We start from the raw sequence: 19,513 nt of genomic DNA on the forward strand, positions 1-19,513 counted from the left end.
TGCAACATTTGTAATTATAAAGTCTATGAAATCAAATGTGTCACTCAAACCCTATTGGAATTGACGTAGGGCCTATCATATTGTATCATAAAGATCCACAAAACAAAGATCTATGGAGTGATCATTTAATACAGAAAGCCTGAAAGTTTACACACTGATTTACATACAAGACAAACTTGTTTCTAAGCTTGTCTAGACAGCATATATATATATATATATATATATATAGTTCTAGTGACTTTTGGATATTTTAATGTAAAAATCTTACATAATGTGCCTTTAAGCCAAGCCCCGCCTCTCAGTCTCAGAACGAGCCAATGGGCGCAGAGTTTGATGTCATGTCGAGGAAGTGCTCGTGTCTGACAGCTGAAGGGAGACTGTTGAACCCGTTTAGCCCTTTATCCTCCCCGAGACATACAGCGATGGAAGTGCTAACAATCTTCATTCAGAGTCAGCGGGGATAACGCCTGCTGTGCTGCTCGCCATATAGTGGGCTAAACATCAGCTGCTGTGTTTGTTCTCGGAAAGGATCGGGATCGAGCCTGTGTGTGTGAGGTGAGTTACAGTAACTGCTACTCAACCAGGACATTAGCGGCTAACTCATTAAACCGGTGTTTAAATGCTTTTATTTCCTAACTCTTTTGTCAAACTGAACCGGTTATTACGATGGAGTATTGTGACTCGTGCACGACTGTGGCCATCGCAGGTGTGTGTGTTGTTTTTGAGCAGGATCACGACAAAAATGCTGTCTAGACAAGCTTAGAAACAAGATTGTCCAGTGTGTAAATCAGTGTGTAAACTTTTAGGCTTTGTGTATTATTAGTGTATTGAATACTCACGCATTGTGCATTGATATTGTACAAGGGCGTCACTTTTTGCCCCAGAAGTGACATATTTAACTGATCAATCTTCATATTTACACATTTTGCAAATTCATGCCATTCTTTATTTATTTAATCAGGGACAATGCATATTAATAATACAGAGAATCAATGTAAAATGTGCCAAATTCCATCAGTTAAAAACAAAATGCTCACAATTTAGATTTTTTGACAACCTTTTTTAATTCCTTGAGAAACCACAATGAGATATTTTAGTTCTGTCGGAGGGCTATTCCAGTCATGGGTTCCTCTGAAAACTAAAGAAAATCAAATACAGACAACTCTTGTGTATCTTCCTGTCATTTCATTATGTACTCCTTGTATATGGGTGGGTTAAAACTGTAAAAGTCACCATTATATATAAAAATATCTTTACTACTGTTTAACATTAAGTTAATGTTCCTGGTAATCTCGACTCAGAATATCTTCCCCTCCCTCTTGCATCTCTTCTCTGATCACCATCCAATCAATTCCCCTCAGACTAAATCAAGCCCCGCCCTACATTTGTTCTTGTTTGTGAAGCAGTTTCACTCAGATATACAGCACAATAGAGAAGAAAAGAGGAGCGCAACTTTTGTTGGATATATTTAGAGCAGTGGCGTAGGCAGAGTTTTATATTTGGTCGGGCCTGGGCAAAAGTGAGCGGGCCTGGGCACTTTCACGCGAGGGGGGAGGGGGGTAGCTACAAAATAGTATCTGTCCACATACAAAACATGAGCAGTGGTTACAACAAACGTTAGACACTTTATTTTCACTTTTCAAATATGTTCTTCATTTTTATTGAAAATAAACACATTTCCGATCTGATATATGATGAGAAAAGAAAGTACATCGAGTTCGGCAAAAGGCGGATTTGAACCGCAACTATGTTTTGAATTGTGTCGAAACATAGCGCCGCACACCTTACCCCTACACTATCATAACTGATCGAGAATGAAGACGTGTTCCCGGCTTTACAGAATGAACATGCGCTTGCAATTGAAGCGCCTCAGCGTTCGTTACCTGCGTCCTGATGGATGGGTTCTCTCCCGCTGTAATGCAATATTTTTTTCCCTTTTTATAAAATGTTGCTTCGCTGCTGTTTCTCTATCACACAACTGCAAACTATAAGCTAAGTGAATAGGTAAACACACTTCATGGAGTCAGAGGCGCGAGCTGCGTCAGACATAAGCCTGACAACTGCCTAACACACAGCTGTCAATCCAACTCATCAAGCATTGTGCAAAAACCATAAACTGTAAAAAAAAAAAAAAAAAACTTTATTTCAGTATTTGAGATGTTATAAAAAAGTGCAATTACGTTAAAATAATTTAAACGACTGTTATCTAACAAATATTATTAGATTTGTATAATAAACTGGGGGGCCCTATCATCATAATGGGTGGACCTGTGCCCGTCAGGCCCGGCCGCTGGCTACGCCCCTGATTTACAGGTATTTAACAGTGACATTGTCAGGCCTTTTTTTAAATTGACATGCAAAATAAGCAAATTTCCCAGTAGTAAATAACGATATAACAATACATTTTACAGTGGCTAGAAGAATAGAGTTTAAAACCTTGCTGTATTTTTGTCAAGGTACACCACCTTCACCATTGGGTTTCCAGCACCAGGTCCAAGCCTATTCATTTTCCACCCTCAATGTGATACCAGATTCAGCATTTGGATCAACAGTAAAAAAAAAAAAGGGTTAACCTTTCACCATACGTTTTGGAGTATCGTGATAATATCATATTGTGAGTTTAGCGTCGTGATATGTATCGAATCGTAACATGAGGGTATCGTTAAACTCCTAGTAAGGGATGATAAAGTTGATCATTTACCTTTCTAATTGCGCATAGTGACTGAGATCAGAGCGACAAATGAATGGCTCGCAATCCGCTGTCTCAAAAGTGTCCAAGCAGCAGAAGGAGTCCTTTTATACGACGCGCATACAGGAAACCCAAGTGTCGTTTACTCAGCTGCACATAAAAGCACCAAATTATATAGAAAACACAATATATTGTTTTCTGTCATGCACCGTGCATGCTCATGATGACGAAAGATAAATGCAAGAGCACCAGGCTTCGATAGAATCAAGTTTTTACTGGGAAGAATCACGCTTGGACTCGAACCACAGCTTTCCACGGGTCTTAAAAAGTCTTCCACATGTTAAGGCCTTAAAAGCAGAAAGTCTTAGGGCCCTATGATTTCTGCGATGCAGAATCCCTTCAGAAAAATGGTCAGAACTCTTAAAGGGACAGTTCAACCAAAAATGATAATACTGTCATCATTTACTCGCCCTCAAGTCGTTCCAAACCCGTCAGACTTTTCTTCATCATATAAAGCCATCGAGTCTCTTCTGAAAATCTGGAATAATCCATTCAATCCGTATGGATTCGTTTTCCAATCTCTATAAACTTTCTGAAGCTTCAGTGGAAGTTGCTTAGACTGTCAATGGAGGGTCTAATTTCATTAAATTTCATTAAAAATATCTTCATTTGTGTTCTGGAGATGAATGAAAGTGAATCAATTAAAAGCAGATTAAAGAAGAATGCAGAAAAATTAAAGCAGAATAAACTATAAAAATAAAATATAACTAAATTCATAGGGCCCAAAATTAAATTGCTGGCACTGCAGAAAACGATGTTCTTCTTCATTATTTGTGTTTATCAGTTCAAAACATCCAGGATGAAGAAACTAAGTCTTGTTTTCTGAGAAATTGAACAAAATGAAGTGAGTTTATGCTTAAAACAAGAACAAATGTCTCTCATTGGGAATGAAAATTACTTACAATGGAATTAAGTTAATTTTTATCAGCACATTGGCAGATATTTATTCTTGTTTTAATCATAAAATCACTTTCACAAGATCAAAAGATTTGCCAAGATTGCTTTTCTCAAACATTCAGCTTTTTGGTCAAATTAGTTTAAAGAGTTATGGAGATCTGTTGGAAATTGTGTCACTATAATACAACTCATCATGTGCTTGGATATTTACATTTAGAGAACATATTGAGGTGATCTGTTCCCTTCACTTTATTCCTTCAATTTTCCAAAATTGGTCTTAAATTTACCTTCACATAATCTGCGGAAACCCTTAAAGGGTCATGAAACCCCAAAACACTTTTTTTGAGATGTAAACAGATATGTATAGGCTGCACATCATTGAAAACACTAAGGGTACTCATTAATGGTATTCATATGTGAAAATAGTTATTTTTGCATTTTTCAGAGCGATTTCTGTCTTCCGGTTTGAAAAGTTTAGTCGGAGCAACGTCACAAATGCTGACGTCGGCGCGGCCTTTTCGGCCCAAGTATGGGCTGCTGGGCACATGCTGACGTCGACCGCTCCGAGCGATTCTCGATATATATTCATGACATAAAGCTCATTCAGTCCAATCCCTGCGCTGTAGTATGCATACAAGATAATTTAGTTAATATGCATGAGACAGTCACTTCTGTCAGGCTCGTCTTCCATCATTATTGTAGAGATATGGTGGGGAAGTTTTGGAAGCAGCGTGCGGAAAAGTCACGGAGGAAAGCTAGGCGTTGTGCTGATACGAAGTAACGTAAAGGGCGCCGAGCGAGCTGTAACCGGCGCCGTCTGTGGAAGCCTTTGCTACAAAGGCTCGGTAAAGTAAAATTCACCTGAGGAATCGCACGCCGAACCTGCAAGCGTTGACTATCTATGTCAGGAGTGCAAAATAACCAATCTGTAATCTGTAGGCTATTGAACAAAAGCCACGTCCTCTCCGTTTTATTTGTGGTCACAGCCATGCACTAAACCGCATGTGTTCGGGCTCTTAGTGAAACAGTGTGCATATTTGGACATATAGATTTAGCTGCCGAGTGATAGACAGTGCGGATCGTCACGGCAACCCAGCGCGCGTCGCTCTGCTTCAGATGCGCGGTCGAGACTATGAAGCCTCAAACCCCTTCGCTTTTACCCCGATCTAGAATTACACATCTCTGTCGCATCGCATGTTGGGTGGTTCACGTTCTCTTATCGCGTCGGCGCGTTGTTCATCTTGCCAAACAGCGTGCATATTTGGACAAATATAGTTTTATCACGTTTGCAAAATATTTCGTCATGCAGAATAACATTTATTTTCATTTCTCACTGAATTATGCTGGTTTGAACTTTGAAGAGCTGAATGATTTGCGATCTCTGCTTCACGCCACTCATAGCTCTCTCATTCGCTGTACTCATCCCTCATTTAATCTCACTGTGGTAAACAATGCCAACGTGAACCAAGAACATGTCTCAGAACCGCTGTCTGCTGCTGTTGGTATCGCTAATCTTAATGCACCTACTGACACTCCCCTATTTATGCAAACTTTCCCTCTTTCCACACAATACCATCCCACCTTTTCACAGTCGACCACTCCCCTTTTAACAAGCTTTTTCAAATCGAAGGTGTGAAAAAACACCGCTGCAGCAGGGGGGTTTCATGACCCTTTAAAGTTAAAATATTTGCCTGTAGACAGTTTCAACATGCTTGCAGGTATGCAGAACATTTCAAGAAGTGGACCATTGTTGCTCTCTGTTAAGTGTTTGGATTTTTTGTTCAATGCAGCTTGTTGCATATTAGTGTGTGTGTGTGTGTGTGTGTAGGTCTGTGAGAAACTTGCCACACTGTGTCAGTCTGAGTGTATCCAGTGTATTTGTGAACTGACACTCGTGTTTTGCTTTTTTTTTCAACTTTGGCATCCAGATGGAGAATTCTGGAGAGTCTAAATGGACCCTGAAGTCAGATGCGAGCTCAGAGCCTTTTCCCTACTGTTGCCCAGCCTGTGAAAGCAGTGAGGAGCCGTACCGTGGAAAAGTTTTCCGAAACAGAACTAAAGCCAGGAGTATGTCAATGCCATCAGCACCATGCTCTTCTAAGTTCAGGTAAAACAAGACTGTCTGTAAGGGGATGTACGATATTATGCCCCTTTTCATAAGATGTACTATAAGTCATGTGTACTTACACAAGTAATGTGTCACCCAGAACATGTCTGTGAAGTGTCAGCTCAAAATACCAAACACATTATTTATTATAGCTAGTCAAATTTGCCCTATTTGGCAAAAAAATGGGATTCGTGGGGCATAAATCCTCACATAAATCCATAATAATAATACATTTTATTTGTACCTGTGCTCTTCCTGCCTGTATAACAACTTAACAAGTAGGAAATATACATCAATTGTTTGCACTGCATAAGTTATGAATTATATATAGATTAATCCTTATTAAAGGTACTGAAGTTATTTAGTCCAGAGCAGAGCATATTTAGTGAGCAATTACTTTTGTTCTTTACATTGTCATTATAAGAGGTTACTGTCACTTTAAAAGATCTTCCACTGTCGCACATGATGCGGATGTGAGATGCTGAAGTCGCAGTTACAAAACTTACCAAACGCCTGACTGTCCCCCACCTGCGGAATAAATTCGCTGTCCCATTGATCACAGTATTTACACGAGGGTTTGGGTTTTTTGGCAGGAGCGCCTTCAGTTTTACGTCCATCATCCGTCTCTATTTTGTTTTTTGTTTTTCACCGCGTTGTCACTCGTCATCTGACCTCACACACTAACCTCGAGACAACGCCCACTTACCGTACTGTAGATCGCAGTTATCGCAAGGCTAGTTACAGAGCTCAGATTGGAAATGTTTTAGTTTTATTACTCCGGTATTATTATTTTTTAATAACGCAGTTTAAAATATGGGAGATTTACGGGAAAATACGGGAGGAGGGCGGGAAAGAAGGGTAAAGTACGGGACTTTCCCGGCCAAGTCAGTTTTTACTATAAAGCAGCCCATCAGTGTGTTCATGTTTTCACTCGGGCCTGACCTCGACAGACTGAACCGAAGAAAGAAATTAATGATTTACACCTCAAAGAGGGCGGAGCCGCAGAGCCACACCCACCTATTACATCAGCACCACGGACCTATGGTAGTTTCGGAAAGTTTGATTTGGCAAGCTGTTTTGAACGCCAGAAACAGAACTTTCTTTTGGCCTGAATTTGTCCGAAATGACCAAGAAGTCCTCGCTGCAGCCTGTAGCACGATGACGTACTGGATCAGATCCAACACGTACGCGCATGCGCGGTGGTTTCATTGACAATTCGATGACGTCATAAACGCTCATATACGCATGCGCAGTAGAGTTTTGGGGACATTGAATGCACAGGAGAGTTTTGCTGGATAGATAAATACTCAAACCGCTCGCGCAAAAATAGTGATGAATAACATGCTCACACCATCAGGACACACATTTGGCATTTCCCCTTGAATGTGTAGGTTACTGGTATTTTAAGTTCTTTACAGATCGTGTTGCATTGTACCTTGAGGATTAAAATTACAGAGACAATTACTTGACTCATTTTCCTTTCACTCAACAGCAAGTATGATCAGAATATATTAAAATTTTAACTGTTTTGCTTATACAGCGAAACTAGGATAATTTAAGCATCACATTTATGAAAAGATGATTTATTCATCAATAATTACTTAATAATTTTTATCAGTACTACAACTACACAGTTTAGAACATCATCTATATACAATATTGATCATACATTAAGACTAGCACATACGCATTATAAATTAACCCAGAGATCGGTATGAATGACATTGCCATAACGATCCACCATCCAGTACGTATTGGATCTGATCCAGCAACGTCATCGTGTGCTACAGGCTGCAGCGAGGGGTGTCTCGAAATGAGGGCAAACTAATTCGCTCTTCGATTTCGCTTGACATATAATTTGGGGCCTTTAGATGCAAAGTTTCTTAGTGCTTTAGTCCTGTTTTATTGGAAAAGAAACATGGTCCTGTACTGATTCAACTGCATGCTACTTAAGGCAAAATTTAGGACATGTTTGACTGATAGATGGTTCCAGTGTTGGATGGTGTTTGGTGTTCTACTGTAAATACACAACACTTCTAGCTATGACAGTGGATGGTGTATTACAGTCAGTGTATTACATAATCACTGTCAGTTTCTCTCAGTGGTAGTTTCCTTATAAGAAGCTGTTCTATAATAGCCTGATGTCCCTAATTGTATGTAGTTTCATCTACACATTATTGCCTTATCTTACCACACAGTTTACACAACGGCATCAGTCTTTCCACACTTGCAACACTTCTGCTTTACAAAATGTTGTACTAGTTCTGTACTGTGATATTGAATGTCATGTGGGCAAAGGGGAAGGTTGCTTTTTCTTTTACTTTCCCACACACTATACCATATGTACCACTGCAGTCTTCCAACAGATTAATGCACCATTTTAAAAGTTCATTGCATTACTAGTGCTGTTTGAAAGTATGTGAACCCCTTTGCAGAATCTGAAAATGTTTTTAAATAAGAGGGATCATACAAAAAACATGTTATTCTTTATTTAGTACTGTTCTGAATAAGATAATGTACATAAAAGATGTTTACATATAGTCCACAAGACTGTATATAGTCTAAAAGACTGTAAAAATGCAATGGGGAAAAAAGGTTAAATGGTACCCTTACTATATACGGTGAGTAGTAATATAATCCGGCTTATGACAAAAAGATTTATGGCTTTGACCTTTTGACCTTTTGCCCGATTGAACTTCCGGGGTCACGGTCATGGAGGGGTTTCCGGTATGATTTATGACGTGACCTTTTGACCTTCGGGGGTTGATGGGGATTACCGGTGTAATATATAATGTTTTGAATCCTTTGAAGTGGGTATGATAAAGTTTTTATCCTTTGAAGAGGGTATAATATATGATGTTTTGAAGTCGTTAATAATATATGAAGTCGTTAATAATGATAATATATGTTGTTTTTTATCCTTTGAAGGGGGTATGATATATATTTGTGACAGAAAGTTTTATCCTTTGAAGTTCGGGGCTATCAGGACCCTCCTCCTCCTCCTCATACCATATTATCATGCTGTACTGTGAAGTGTATCTCACACAAGCCTTCTCTGTTAAGCCTTATATGTTTTAAAATAATATAAACAAAAATCTACCCCGCAAAAGTTGAATGTTTATAAAATAGCTTAATAAAAAACCCTCAACCAACCATTTCAGTTTTAAATAAAATGGAGTCACAAAAATACTGCTCAGTTAAATGTTTATAGATTCGAAGTAAAAAAACACTACTTATAAAGCAATACAATGTATGAAACGGTTCACACAAAATCATTTAGAGATATTATTTAGTAATATTTAGACAGTCTGCATCTAAAATTCCACATCTTTTAAAAACAAAGTTCCCATACCATGTAGGCATCCTATTTCCTGAATGTCTCCCGAAGAAGCCTCTCTTACCCATGGGCTGGGGTGTGTGTATTCCTGACACCTTGTTGCCATCCGCTTCAGATCTCGCCTAATATATGGCACAATTCGTCCCTTTTGAAACGTACCTCATCCGTGGGAGTTGGGCTATAGGGCCTCACAGGTCACGACACGCATTAAATGTTTATAGAGTTGAAGAAAAAACACACTGCTTATGAAGCAACGCAATGTATGAAACGGGTTCGCAAAAATCATCTAGAGATATTATTTAGTAATATCATAATCATAATATTTAGAGAGTCTGCATCTAACTTTCCACATCTTTTAAAAAATAATTAAATAATAAATTAATTAATATAATTTATAAGCTGTTTTGCTCATGGGTCAAATTTTGATCAGAGGAATACCTGAAACGCACACGCACACAAACACGGTAATTGGTTCTATAAAATTAACTTTTCTGTATTTTAAATGAATAATAACAAATATGTTACAAAATTATTTGAACAATAAGTTATAGTTTTAGCTAAATATAATAATAAACATAAAAATACCTTTCATTTTTAGAGAGTTGAAGAAGATAAAAACCAAATAGTTTAAGCCAAAACCCCCTCCGGTCCTCCCAGAGTACTCCACTATGAAACGAATGCTTCAGATCCTCTCTGGACGGGAGGGGTTAGAGCTGAGACTCTGTACATCATGTCACAGTACATGTTAAGTTAGTCTGCCAACGCCTCTCCAGAGCCAATATTTAGTTTGTACTATTTTTCTTTCAAAGTATAATCTTTAAAGTTTAAATGAGATCTAAATCCAATCTTTAAAGTTTAAATAAAATCGTATCTTCTTTATCTTCCTATGAGACAACCGTATAACATCTGATACCCCATTGTAGGAATGATTTCCCTTAAATTCAACCTAAAGTATATTCTTACTAAAACGTCTGTTCAAAAAACTTTAGCTTGTTTAAAATTTTAAATCTTATTTCTACAAATATTCAAAGCAGGTCTTAAACTATTAACCTTGTATGAACCCATGCTATAAAACACATTGACAAAGTTTGTCCTCCTCCGTGGTCAAAGACCCAGCTTAAGAAAAGTTTAATTTTACTCGTCTTATGTCTAAGCATGATCTTACTTTAAATTTTAAATAATAACCGGTCATATCTTATACTACTACAATAGTCAAACATTTTATGGTAGCTTGATCTAGGATTGTAAGTGGCATATGATTTTTATTTTCTTGTGTCTTCCAAACTGGCCTTCATCAGTGTGGAAACATACACTTTACATAAAATATACTATCAGTTATCTACTCAAAATGTGTAGAATTTTGAAAATATAACCATGTCGTTGAGACAGTTTGTCTGTTGGCCAGCATGAACAGACTTTGGAGAGAGCGGATGACTAGCAGGGAGATTGTCCTTTGACCCCAACGATTTTGCAGGGTGTTAAAGACAGTGATTCATTTCAATTGTTATTCACAAAACAGCCCAGAGTGAATCTTTAACATTTAAAATTGTGCTTAAAAACCTTACAATTAAACTTACATTTTAAAGAAGGTATGTCTTATGGATCTATATTTTACTTTTCCTAGTTCTACAAAGTTTCAATATCAGTTAAACTCCTAGTTGACAATAATGTTTGCTGCAATGCACACAACTGTAAGATACACTACATATGTAAGAGAGCAAAATCAAACACTGTATGACACTTTTCCAAAAGATAATCTTGCTTTAAAATTTGAAGAAAAAGTTTATCAAATGTATCTTCATACCCGTTGTGTTCGGACACAATGCCATTAATTGGTGCGTTTTGTTTTATGAAATGTACTTTTCTTATTTCTGCAACGTTACTTTTACCAGCCTGATAAATATGTAGTTAATACATTATGAAACAAGACAATCACGCTACCAAAAACATTTGATTTTAAGAAAAAGCGATGTTTTAAAATACAACTAAACCAGTTTATTTTCTCTTTTGACAAACTATTCGAAAAAATACTTTCTCTGTGATGTTGGAATAGGCCTAGGTCTTTTTAAAGTATCACATCAGGCATGTAACAATCATGCAGTGCAATGATCCAGATGAAGCTTCTTATCAAACAAAGACAATTATATTTATCTTTCATTTGTGAATATTTGTATGCTAGTATCACACTTGCCATTTTTAATAGTCTTTACTATTGCCTAATGCATCCCAATCCAGCTAAGTTATCATTTGTTTCCCCTTTTTATGTCTTTTTCCCTATATTATTTTTGGCTCAATTAAATCGATATCGATTAAAGTTTATCGTCGTTGCTTCTTCCCTATACAGATACAATCCAAACATGTTCTTTGTAGGATTTATGTGGGGCACAAAACTCTGCGTAAATTCAAGAGGCCTAGAGTAAGAAAGCAGTGACATTGTATAAGAAAAAGTGTTTCCTATTTATTGCGATACACATTTTTCCCCCATTGTCTATTCTTAGTCGTATGATCAAGATTACTGTTCACATTTTATTTGCCCGGCGGTATTTGTTTTTAGGTAAAGATTCCTATCTGGTCGTTGTCAGTGCAAGTTTGTGCAAATCATTTTTATTAAATGTCTGACTAAACTTATTTGTTTTCTTTTGACAAACCTACATTTCAAACGATTCACCTCCAATGTTCCACAACCACAGGGAAAACATTTTGTTTTGCAACACTCCTGAAACCTAATCTTGGTGAATTTTTCTCACCTAGAACACAAAACTTGTTCACACCAAACAAGTGCGTTTTACACATGTTGACTATTTAACTATTTTTGTAGGTATCATGACATTTTAGAGGAATTACTAGAAGATTAAAACAGCAGAATCACAATGTTTGTTGATGGTGTGATTGTCATATTTAGTTAAATTTCAGATGACCGTTTTGTTTGTTGAACTTTTTTGACAAAGGCTCTTCTTTGAGCACCATCAACATTATAGGAATAAATGAAAATTAAGAAATGACATGACAGTCTTTCTATTTGACAGTGTTTGACTAAAGTGATATTTCTTTTACTGCCACTACAGTCTCAGTCTCATCTACGATGAGGAATCACATGAACCGTCACCGTGAAAAGTAAGTCTTGCTGTTCTACAGCTGAAACATATACGCCTGTTGCATTCATTAAAGTTTGCGCTTGTTAAACAAAGTTACACTTCTCTTGAAAAGGTTATAGACACATTTTGAACATTAGCCTTATGCGCGTTTATCCATGCACAAATCTCTATGTAATTCGAGAAGTACATTTACGAAAGTATCATTTTATAATCAATTTAGGAAAAAAACATTCACAAGCAATTGTGAAAGTTTGTTATTTTGGATTTGTAAATAATGACTTTTACTACTCCACCGGATAGGCATGAGGTTTAGATGATTTTAAATGTGTGACCAAACTCTTCTTTTGACAAACCAACATTTCAAATTATGTAACGAATCGTTTCTTTCAACATCCCACTTGACATTAAAGATTGTGACATGTCGTCAACTATCATCGACATCTGACCCTGACGTACGACACATCGGTTGTAATAAACAAGATGTGCTAAAAATTCCGTCTGATTTGTTAGCGGGATAATACCGCATCAACATAACCCGTTCCTGTTTTAGGTTATAGGTCAATTCAAGCATAATCTTTATGCAACAATTAGTACGCGTGCACAATTTACCACAAATGTTTACCGCGGATAAGATAAGAGACATTTAGCTATAATGAAATCATAATACAGAAATCCTTTCTTCTGATCTATTGTAAAAGTTTGTAAAGTAGATTTTTCCCTGCCAGTAGAGGACAGTTTTACATTTTGTTTCAAAGACTACCCTTTGAGCAGAGTCTAACAGGCATAATACAGCATTCAAAAATAAATAAACTATGTTATTTTAGGGGGTCTGTCTGCATAATGCGTCAACATGAAAAGCGAGTCTCGTGTTCTTTGAAATATTACGCTTACCATCCACAGAACAGGGGTTAGAAGCCGTGACATGATTAATCTCACTGAGTGTGTTAAAGCGGCTGGTGTTTTATGGCTATCGAAAGCACCACATTCTTGTTAGTCACATCAAAGCCCCTACCTACTGAATTTAGTATTTAAAGAAGTTAGGAAACGGTCTGCAACTCTGGCGTTACAATGACTACTGAAACATCTTTGGTGGGTGTAACACAGACAAGAAGTTCTGTTGAAACGGAAGAAAACCTTCCTTACGCACTACAGAAAAAACAGAGGATCCATTTGACCAAGTTTCTTCATGAAGATGAAGATTTTGTCAAACAGGAATTTCTGCTAGGTGATGTTTATATCGGGGGGGTTTGTTTTTGACAAGACATCACACACGGTCAAACTCTACGCCATGGAATTTTTTGAAGAAGAACTTACATCGGAGACACCTTGTGTGCTTTTCCCCGCTAAAGACTGGTCATTTTTCTACAACCGTGTTTGGAGCGATCTTAATGGGGTTGCTAGTAAAACCTATTACATAAACGAATGGGATGGAGCGACGCCCAATGTGAGGTACAAGGTGACAAAGGACAGTAAGGAACCAAAGCCTGATGATTACGTACTCGTATCAACCTGCAGGAACAAGACGCTACATGAACAAAACCGCCTTAAGTTGCGTAAATGTTATGAGGAGGCTGAAATTCGAAATTCAAAGTATTGGCTTCAAAGCAGCAGTGATTCCGACTCTGATAATGACTTCCCAATTGCAGAGGACTACCCTTTCGAATGCTGTACAAAGAGTCTTGTCCTCTTGTGGAGTGACATGTCTATGCTGCACAGCACCTTTTCACTAATAGACATGTTCTTTAAGCTGAGTTATATGTTGAGTGATACTGAATGATCAATCAATCAATCAATCAATCAATCAATCAATCAATCAGTATTGGCGTATTACATGGTTAAGTCCTTTGTATTGAAAATATCAATACGTTTCAGCAAAACCATGCAGTATTTTAGCAATTACATTGTAATTGTAATGTTCCTTGTTTTGTGTTACTTGACATTATCTTAGTTTTTTTGTTTATTTGGAACCAATTTCAATCCCCTCTATGTTACAAACTTAATAGTGATTCACTCAAATTGTAGAATATTGTTTAAAATTGTTTGTATTTTTTGAAAAACATTAAAATTATTATTGATGTGTTACATAAAATATGCGCATTGTGTTTTAATTTTACTTGAGACAAATTAATATGACTATGTCACAAAAAGTCTTTAACTGAAAATATCATCTTAGCATTATCTTAAAAGTTTGCACAAAAAGAAATGTCAAGACTATCTAATTTCTGGTTTTTGTTTTGTAAGTCATAACTGGACTGAGTTACAATTATAGACTTCTCTCTGGTGACATGTAGGACTTTTAACATGCGGGTACTTGTAGGACACAATCTGTAGGCGCATTTTCCAAAACTCTAATCACAATTCGCGCAACGACCTTCTGTTTTTACCACACATTAACACAATCCATGTTGGTTTCACACAATATCCAGTCATTTAAAATAATTCTAAAATGCATACATTTTCTGTTCGCACATGCTTAGTCAATACCAAAAAATCATGGTTTCTTCCGGTCTTATTTACAAATGCTTAAACAGTACGGCACAAATGAAGAGCTAATGGTCCAATCTTTAAATATAGTATAAAGCCTCTACTTCTGCAACAACAGCAGCATCTTGAATGTATTGGAATACCGTATAAAAGAAAGACCGAAACAACTGATAAGCATAGTAGATCTCTGAAATATTTTCTTAATTGTATTAAATATTTTAACAGCTTCTATGTTTGAAATCATTTAAGATGATTATTATTTACCTCCTAAAGAATCAGCGTTGCGAGCTGTCTAATACTGTTTGTAACAAGCTCAGACATTGTTCATAAAATAATCACAAATGATTGAACCTTTTATTTTTTAATAAACCGTTTCTGGACCTTGATACACTTAAGCTCTCTCCTAAAGTTGAAGAACAAGCTGCTCAAGCAAGCTCTTTGAAAAACAAGCTGCTTGGTTGACTTGTTTCTTTTTTTTGTACTGTGAATGTTCATAGGCATTTATATGCCTCATTGACTTGCTTTTTTTTTTTTTTTTTTTTACCCTGTGACATCTAAAATGTTCATTGTGTGCAACCTTTACACTTACGTTTCTATTAGTTGCATGTACTGCACATTATTTAATAATGAGGGTTGCCATCATTTGATAACTGTTTTGAAAAAATATTTTTACATTTTAAACATTTCAGAATTTTATTTCAGGTTTTTGTTAGTTTAAAAGGCTTTCCAAGTGTTCTGATACTGAGATTACACTATTTATGCATATAACTGCTAGTTCCAATATCTGTTTAATATGTCATTGAACGCTGATGTTTATCATCACTCAAGCTGTTTAAACCTTTAAACTGATTTCAAGCATTATTATAACAGTAACATTTAATTAAATTTAATACAATTACCAGCATATCATAAAACAAGTAAAATGTATTTAAAAGAGTAAAGTATTTTAAGTAATTACATTAATTACATCAGACTTGTAAGTAAAAAAAATACTTTACTCTTTTAAATACATTTTACTTGTTTTATGATATGCTGGTAATTGTATTAAATTTAATTAAATGTTACTGTTATAATAATGCTTGAAATCAGTTTAAAGGTTTAAACAGCTTGAGTGATGATAAACATCAGCGTTCAATGACATATTAAACAGATATTGGAACTAGCAGTTATATGCATAAATAGTGTAATCTCAGTATCAGAACACTTGGAAAGCCTTTTAAACTAACAAAAACCTGAAATAAAATTCTGAAATGTTTAAAATGTAAAAATATTTTTTCAAAACAGTTATCAAATGATGGCAACCCTCATTATTAAATAATGTGCAGTACATGCAACTAATAGAAACGTAAGTGTAAAGGTTGCACACAATGAACATTTTAGATGTCACAGGGTAAAAAAAAAAAAAAAAAAAGCAAGTCAATGAGGCATATAAATGCCTATGAACATTCACAGTACAAAAAAAAGAAACAAGTCAACCAAGCAGCTTGTTTTTCAAAGAGCTTGCTTGAGCAGCTTGTTCTTCAACTTTAGGAGAGAGCTTAAGTGTATCAAGGTCCAGAAACGGTTTATTAAAAAATAAAAGGTTCAATCATTTGTGATTATTTTATGAACAATGTCTGAGCTTGTTACAAACAGTATTAGACAGCTCGCAACGCTGATTCTTTAGGAGGTAAATAATAATCATCTTAAATGATTTCAAACATAGAAGCTGTTAAAATATTTAATACAATTAAGAAAATATTTCAGAGATCTACTATGCTTATCAGTTGTTTCGGTCTTTCTTTTATACGGTATTCCAATACATTCAAGATGCTGCTGTTGTTGCAGAAGTAGAGGCTTTATACTATATTTAAAGATTGGACCATTAGCTCTTCATTTGTGCCGTACTGTTTAAGCATTTGTAAATAAGACCGGAAGAAACCATGATTTTTTGGTATTGACTAAGCATGTGCGAACAGAAAATGTATGCATTTTAGAATTATTTTAAATGACTGGATATTGTGTGAAACCAACATGGATTGTGTTAATGTGTGGTAAAAACAGAAGGTCGTTGCGCGAATTGTGATTAGAGTTTTGGAAAATGCGCCTACAGATTGTGTCCTACAAGTACCCGCATGTTAAAAGTCCTACATGTCACCAGAGAGAAGTCTATAATTGTAACTCAGTCCAGTTATGACTTACAAAACAAAAACCAGAAATTAGATAGTCTTGACATTTCTTTTTGTGCAAACTTTTAAGATAATGCTAAGATGATATTTTCAGTTAAAGACTTTTTGTGACATAGTCATATTAATTTGTCTCAAGTAAAATTAAAACACAATGCGCATATTTTATGTAACACATCAATAATAATTTTAATGTTTTTCAAAAAATACAAACAATTTTAAACAATATTCTACAATTTGAGTGAATCACTATTAAGTTTGTAACATAGAGGGGATTGAAATTGGTTCCAAATAAACAAAAAAACTAAGATAATGTCAAGTAACACAAAACAAGGAACATTACAATTACAATGTAATTGCTAAAATACTGCATGGTTTTGCTGAAACGTATTGATATTTTCAATACAAAGGACTTAACCATGTAATACGCCAATACTGATTGATTGATTGATTGATTGATTGATTGATTGATTGATCATTCAGTATCACTCAACATATAACTCAGCTTAAAGAACATGTCTATTAGTGAAAAGGTGCTGTGCAGCATAGACATGTCACTCCACAAGAGGACAAGACTCTTTGTACAGCATTCGAAAGGGTAGTCCTCTGCAATTGGGAAGTCATTATCAGAGTCGGAATCACTGCTGCTTTGAAGCCAATACTTTGAATTTCGAATTTCAGCCTCCTCATAACATTTACGCAACTTAAGGCGGTTTTGTTCATGTAGCGTCTTGTTCCTGCAGGTTGATACGAGTACGTAATCATCAGGCTTTGGTTCCTTACTGTCCTTTGTCACCTTGTACCTCACATTGGGCGTCGCTCCATCCCATTCGTTTATGTAATAGGTTTTACTAGCAACCCCATTAAGATCGCTCCAAACACGGTTGTAGAAAAATGACCAGTCTTTAGCGGGGAAAAGCACACAAGGTGTCTCCGATGTAAGTTCTTCTTCAAAAAATTCCATGGCGTAGAGTTTGACCGTGTGTGATGTCTTGTCAAAAACAAACCCCCCCGATATAAACATCACCTAGCAGAAATTCCTGTTTGACAAAATCTTCATCTTCATGAAGAAACTTGGTCAAATGGATCCTCTGTTTTTTCTGTAGTGCGTAAGGAAGGTTTTCTTCCGTTTCAACAGAACTTCTTGTCTGTGTTACACCCACCAAAGATGTTTCAGTAGTCATTGTAACGCCAGAGTTGCAGACCGTTTCCTAACTTCTTTAAATACTAAATTCAGTAGGTAGGGGCTTTGATGTGACTAACAAGAATGTGGTGCTTTCGATAGCCATAAAACACCAGCCGCTTTAACACACTCAGTGAGATTAATCATGTCACGGCTTCTAACCCCTGTTCTGTGGATGGTAAGCGTAATATTTCAAAGAACACGAGACTCGCTTTTCATGTTGACGCATTATGCAGACAGACCCCCTAAAATAACATAGTTTATTTATTTTTGAATGCTGTATTATGCCTGTTAGACTCTGCTCAAAGGGTAGTCTTTGAAACAAAATGTAAAACTGTCCTCTACTGGCAGGGAAAAATCTACTTTACAAACTTTTACAATAGATCAGAAGAAAGGATTTCTGTATTATGATTTCATTATAGCTAAATGTCTCTTATCTTATCCGCGGTAAACATTTGTGGTAAATTGTGCACGCGTACTAATTGTTGCATAAAGATTATGCTTGAATTGACCTATAACCTAAAACAGGAACGGGTTATGTTGATGCGGTATTATCCCGCTAACAAATCAGACGGAATTTTTAGCACATCTTGTTTATTACAACCGATGTGTCGTACGTCAGGGTCAGATGTCGATGATAGTTGACGACATGTCACAATCTTTAATGTCAAGTGGGATGTTGAAAGAAACGATTCGTTACATAATTTGAAATGTTGGTTTGTCAAAAGAAGAGTTTGGTCACACATTTAAAATCATCTAAACCTCATGCCTATCCGGTGGAGTAGTAAAAGTCATTATTTACAAATCCAAAATAACAAACTTTCACAATTGCTTGTGAATGTTTTTTTCCTAAATTGATTATAAAATGATACTTTCGTAAATGTACTTCTCGAATTACATAGAGATTTGTGCATGGATAAACGCGCATAAGGCTAATGTTCAAAATGTGTCTATAACCTTTTCAAGAGAAGTGTAACTTTGTTTAACAAGCGCAAACTTTAATGAATGCAACAGGCGTATATGTTTCAGCTGTAGAACAGCAAGACTTACTTTTCACGGTGACGGTTCATGTGATTCCTCATCGTAGATGAGACTGAGACTGTAGTGGCAGTAAAAGAAATATCACTTTAGTCAAACACTGTCAAATAGAAAGACTGTCATGTCATTTCTTAATTTTCATTTATTCCTATAATGTTGATGGTGCTCAAAGAAGAGCCTTTGTCAAAAAAGTTCAACAAACAAAACGGTCATCTGAAATTTAACTAAATATGACAATCACACCATCAACAAACATTGTGATTCTGCTGTTTTAATCTTCTAGTAATTCCTCTAAAATGTCATGATACCTACAAAAATAGTTAAATAGTCAACATGTGTAAAACGCACTTGTTTGGTGTGAACAAGTTTTGTGTTCTAGGTGAGAAAAATTCACCAAGATTAGGTTTCAGGAGTGTTGCAAAACAAAATGTTTTCCCTGTGGTTGTGGAACATTGGAG

General features: G+C 36.2%; 1 protein-coding gene across 1 annotated transcript in view; it reads left to right on the plus strand.

The window, feature by feature from the left end:
* The first annotated feature begins 335 nt into the window (after positions 1-335).
* nadka (NAD kinase a) overlaps positions 336-19,513 on the plus strand; it is a 52,534-nt gene continuing 33,356 nt past the window's right edge. The window contains exons 1-2 of the mRNA XM_067412437.1: positions 336-555; positions 5,575-5,753. Coding sequence (XP_067268538.1) covers positions 5,575-5,753 — 179 coding nt within the window. The 5' untranslated portion in view covers positions 336-555. The remainder of the gene's footprint in view (positions 556-5,574; positions 5,754-19,513) is intronic.

Source organism: Pseudorasbora parva, chromosome 13, assembly GCF_024679245.1.
Source record: "Pseudorasbora parva isolate DD20220531a chromosome 13, ASM2467924v1, whole genome shotgun sequence".
Classification (NCBI taxonomy): Eukaryota; Metazoa; Chordata; class Actinopteri; order Cypriniformes; family Gobionidae; genus Pseudorasbora; species Pseudorasbora parva.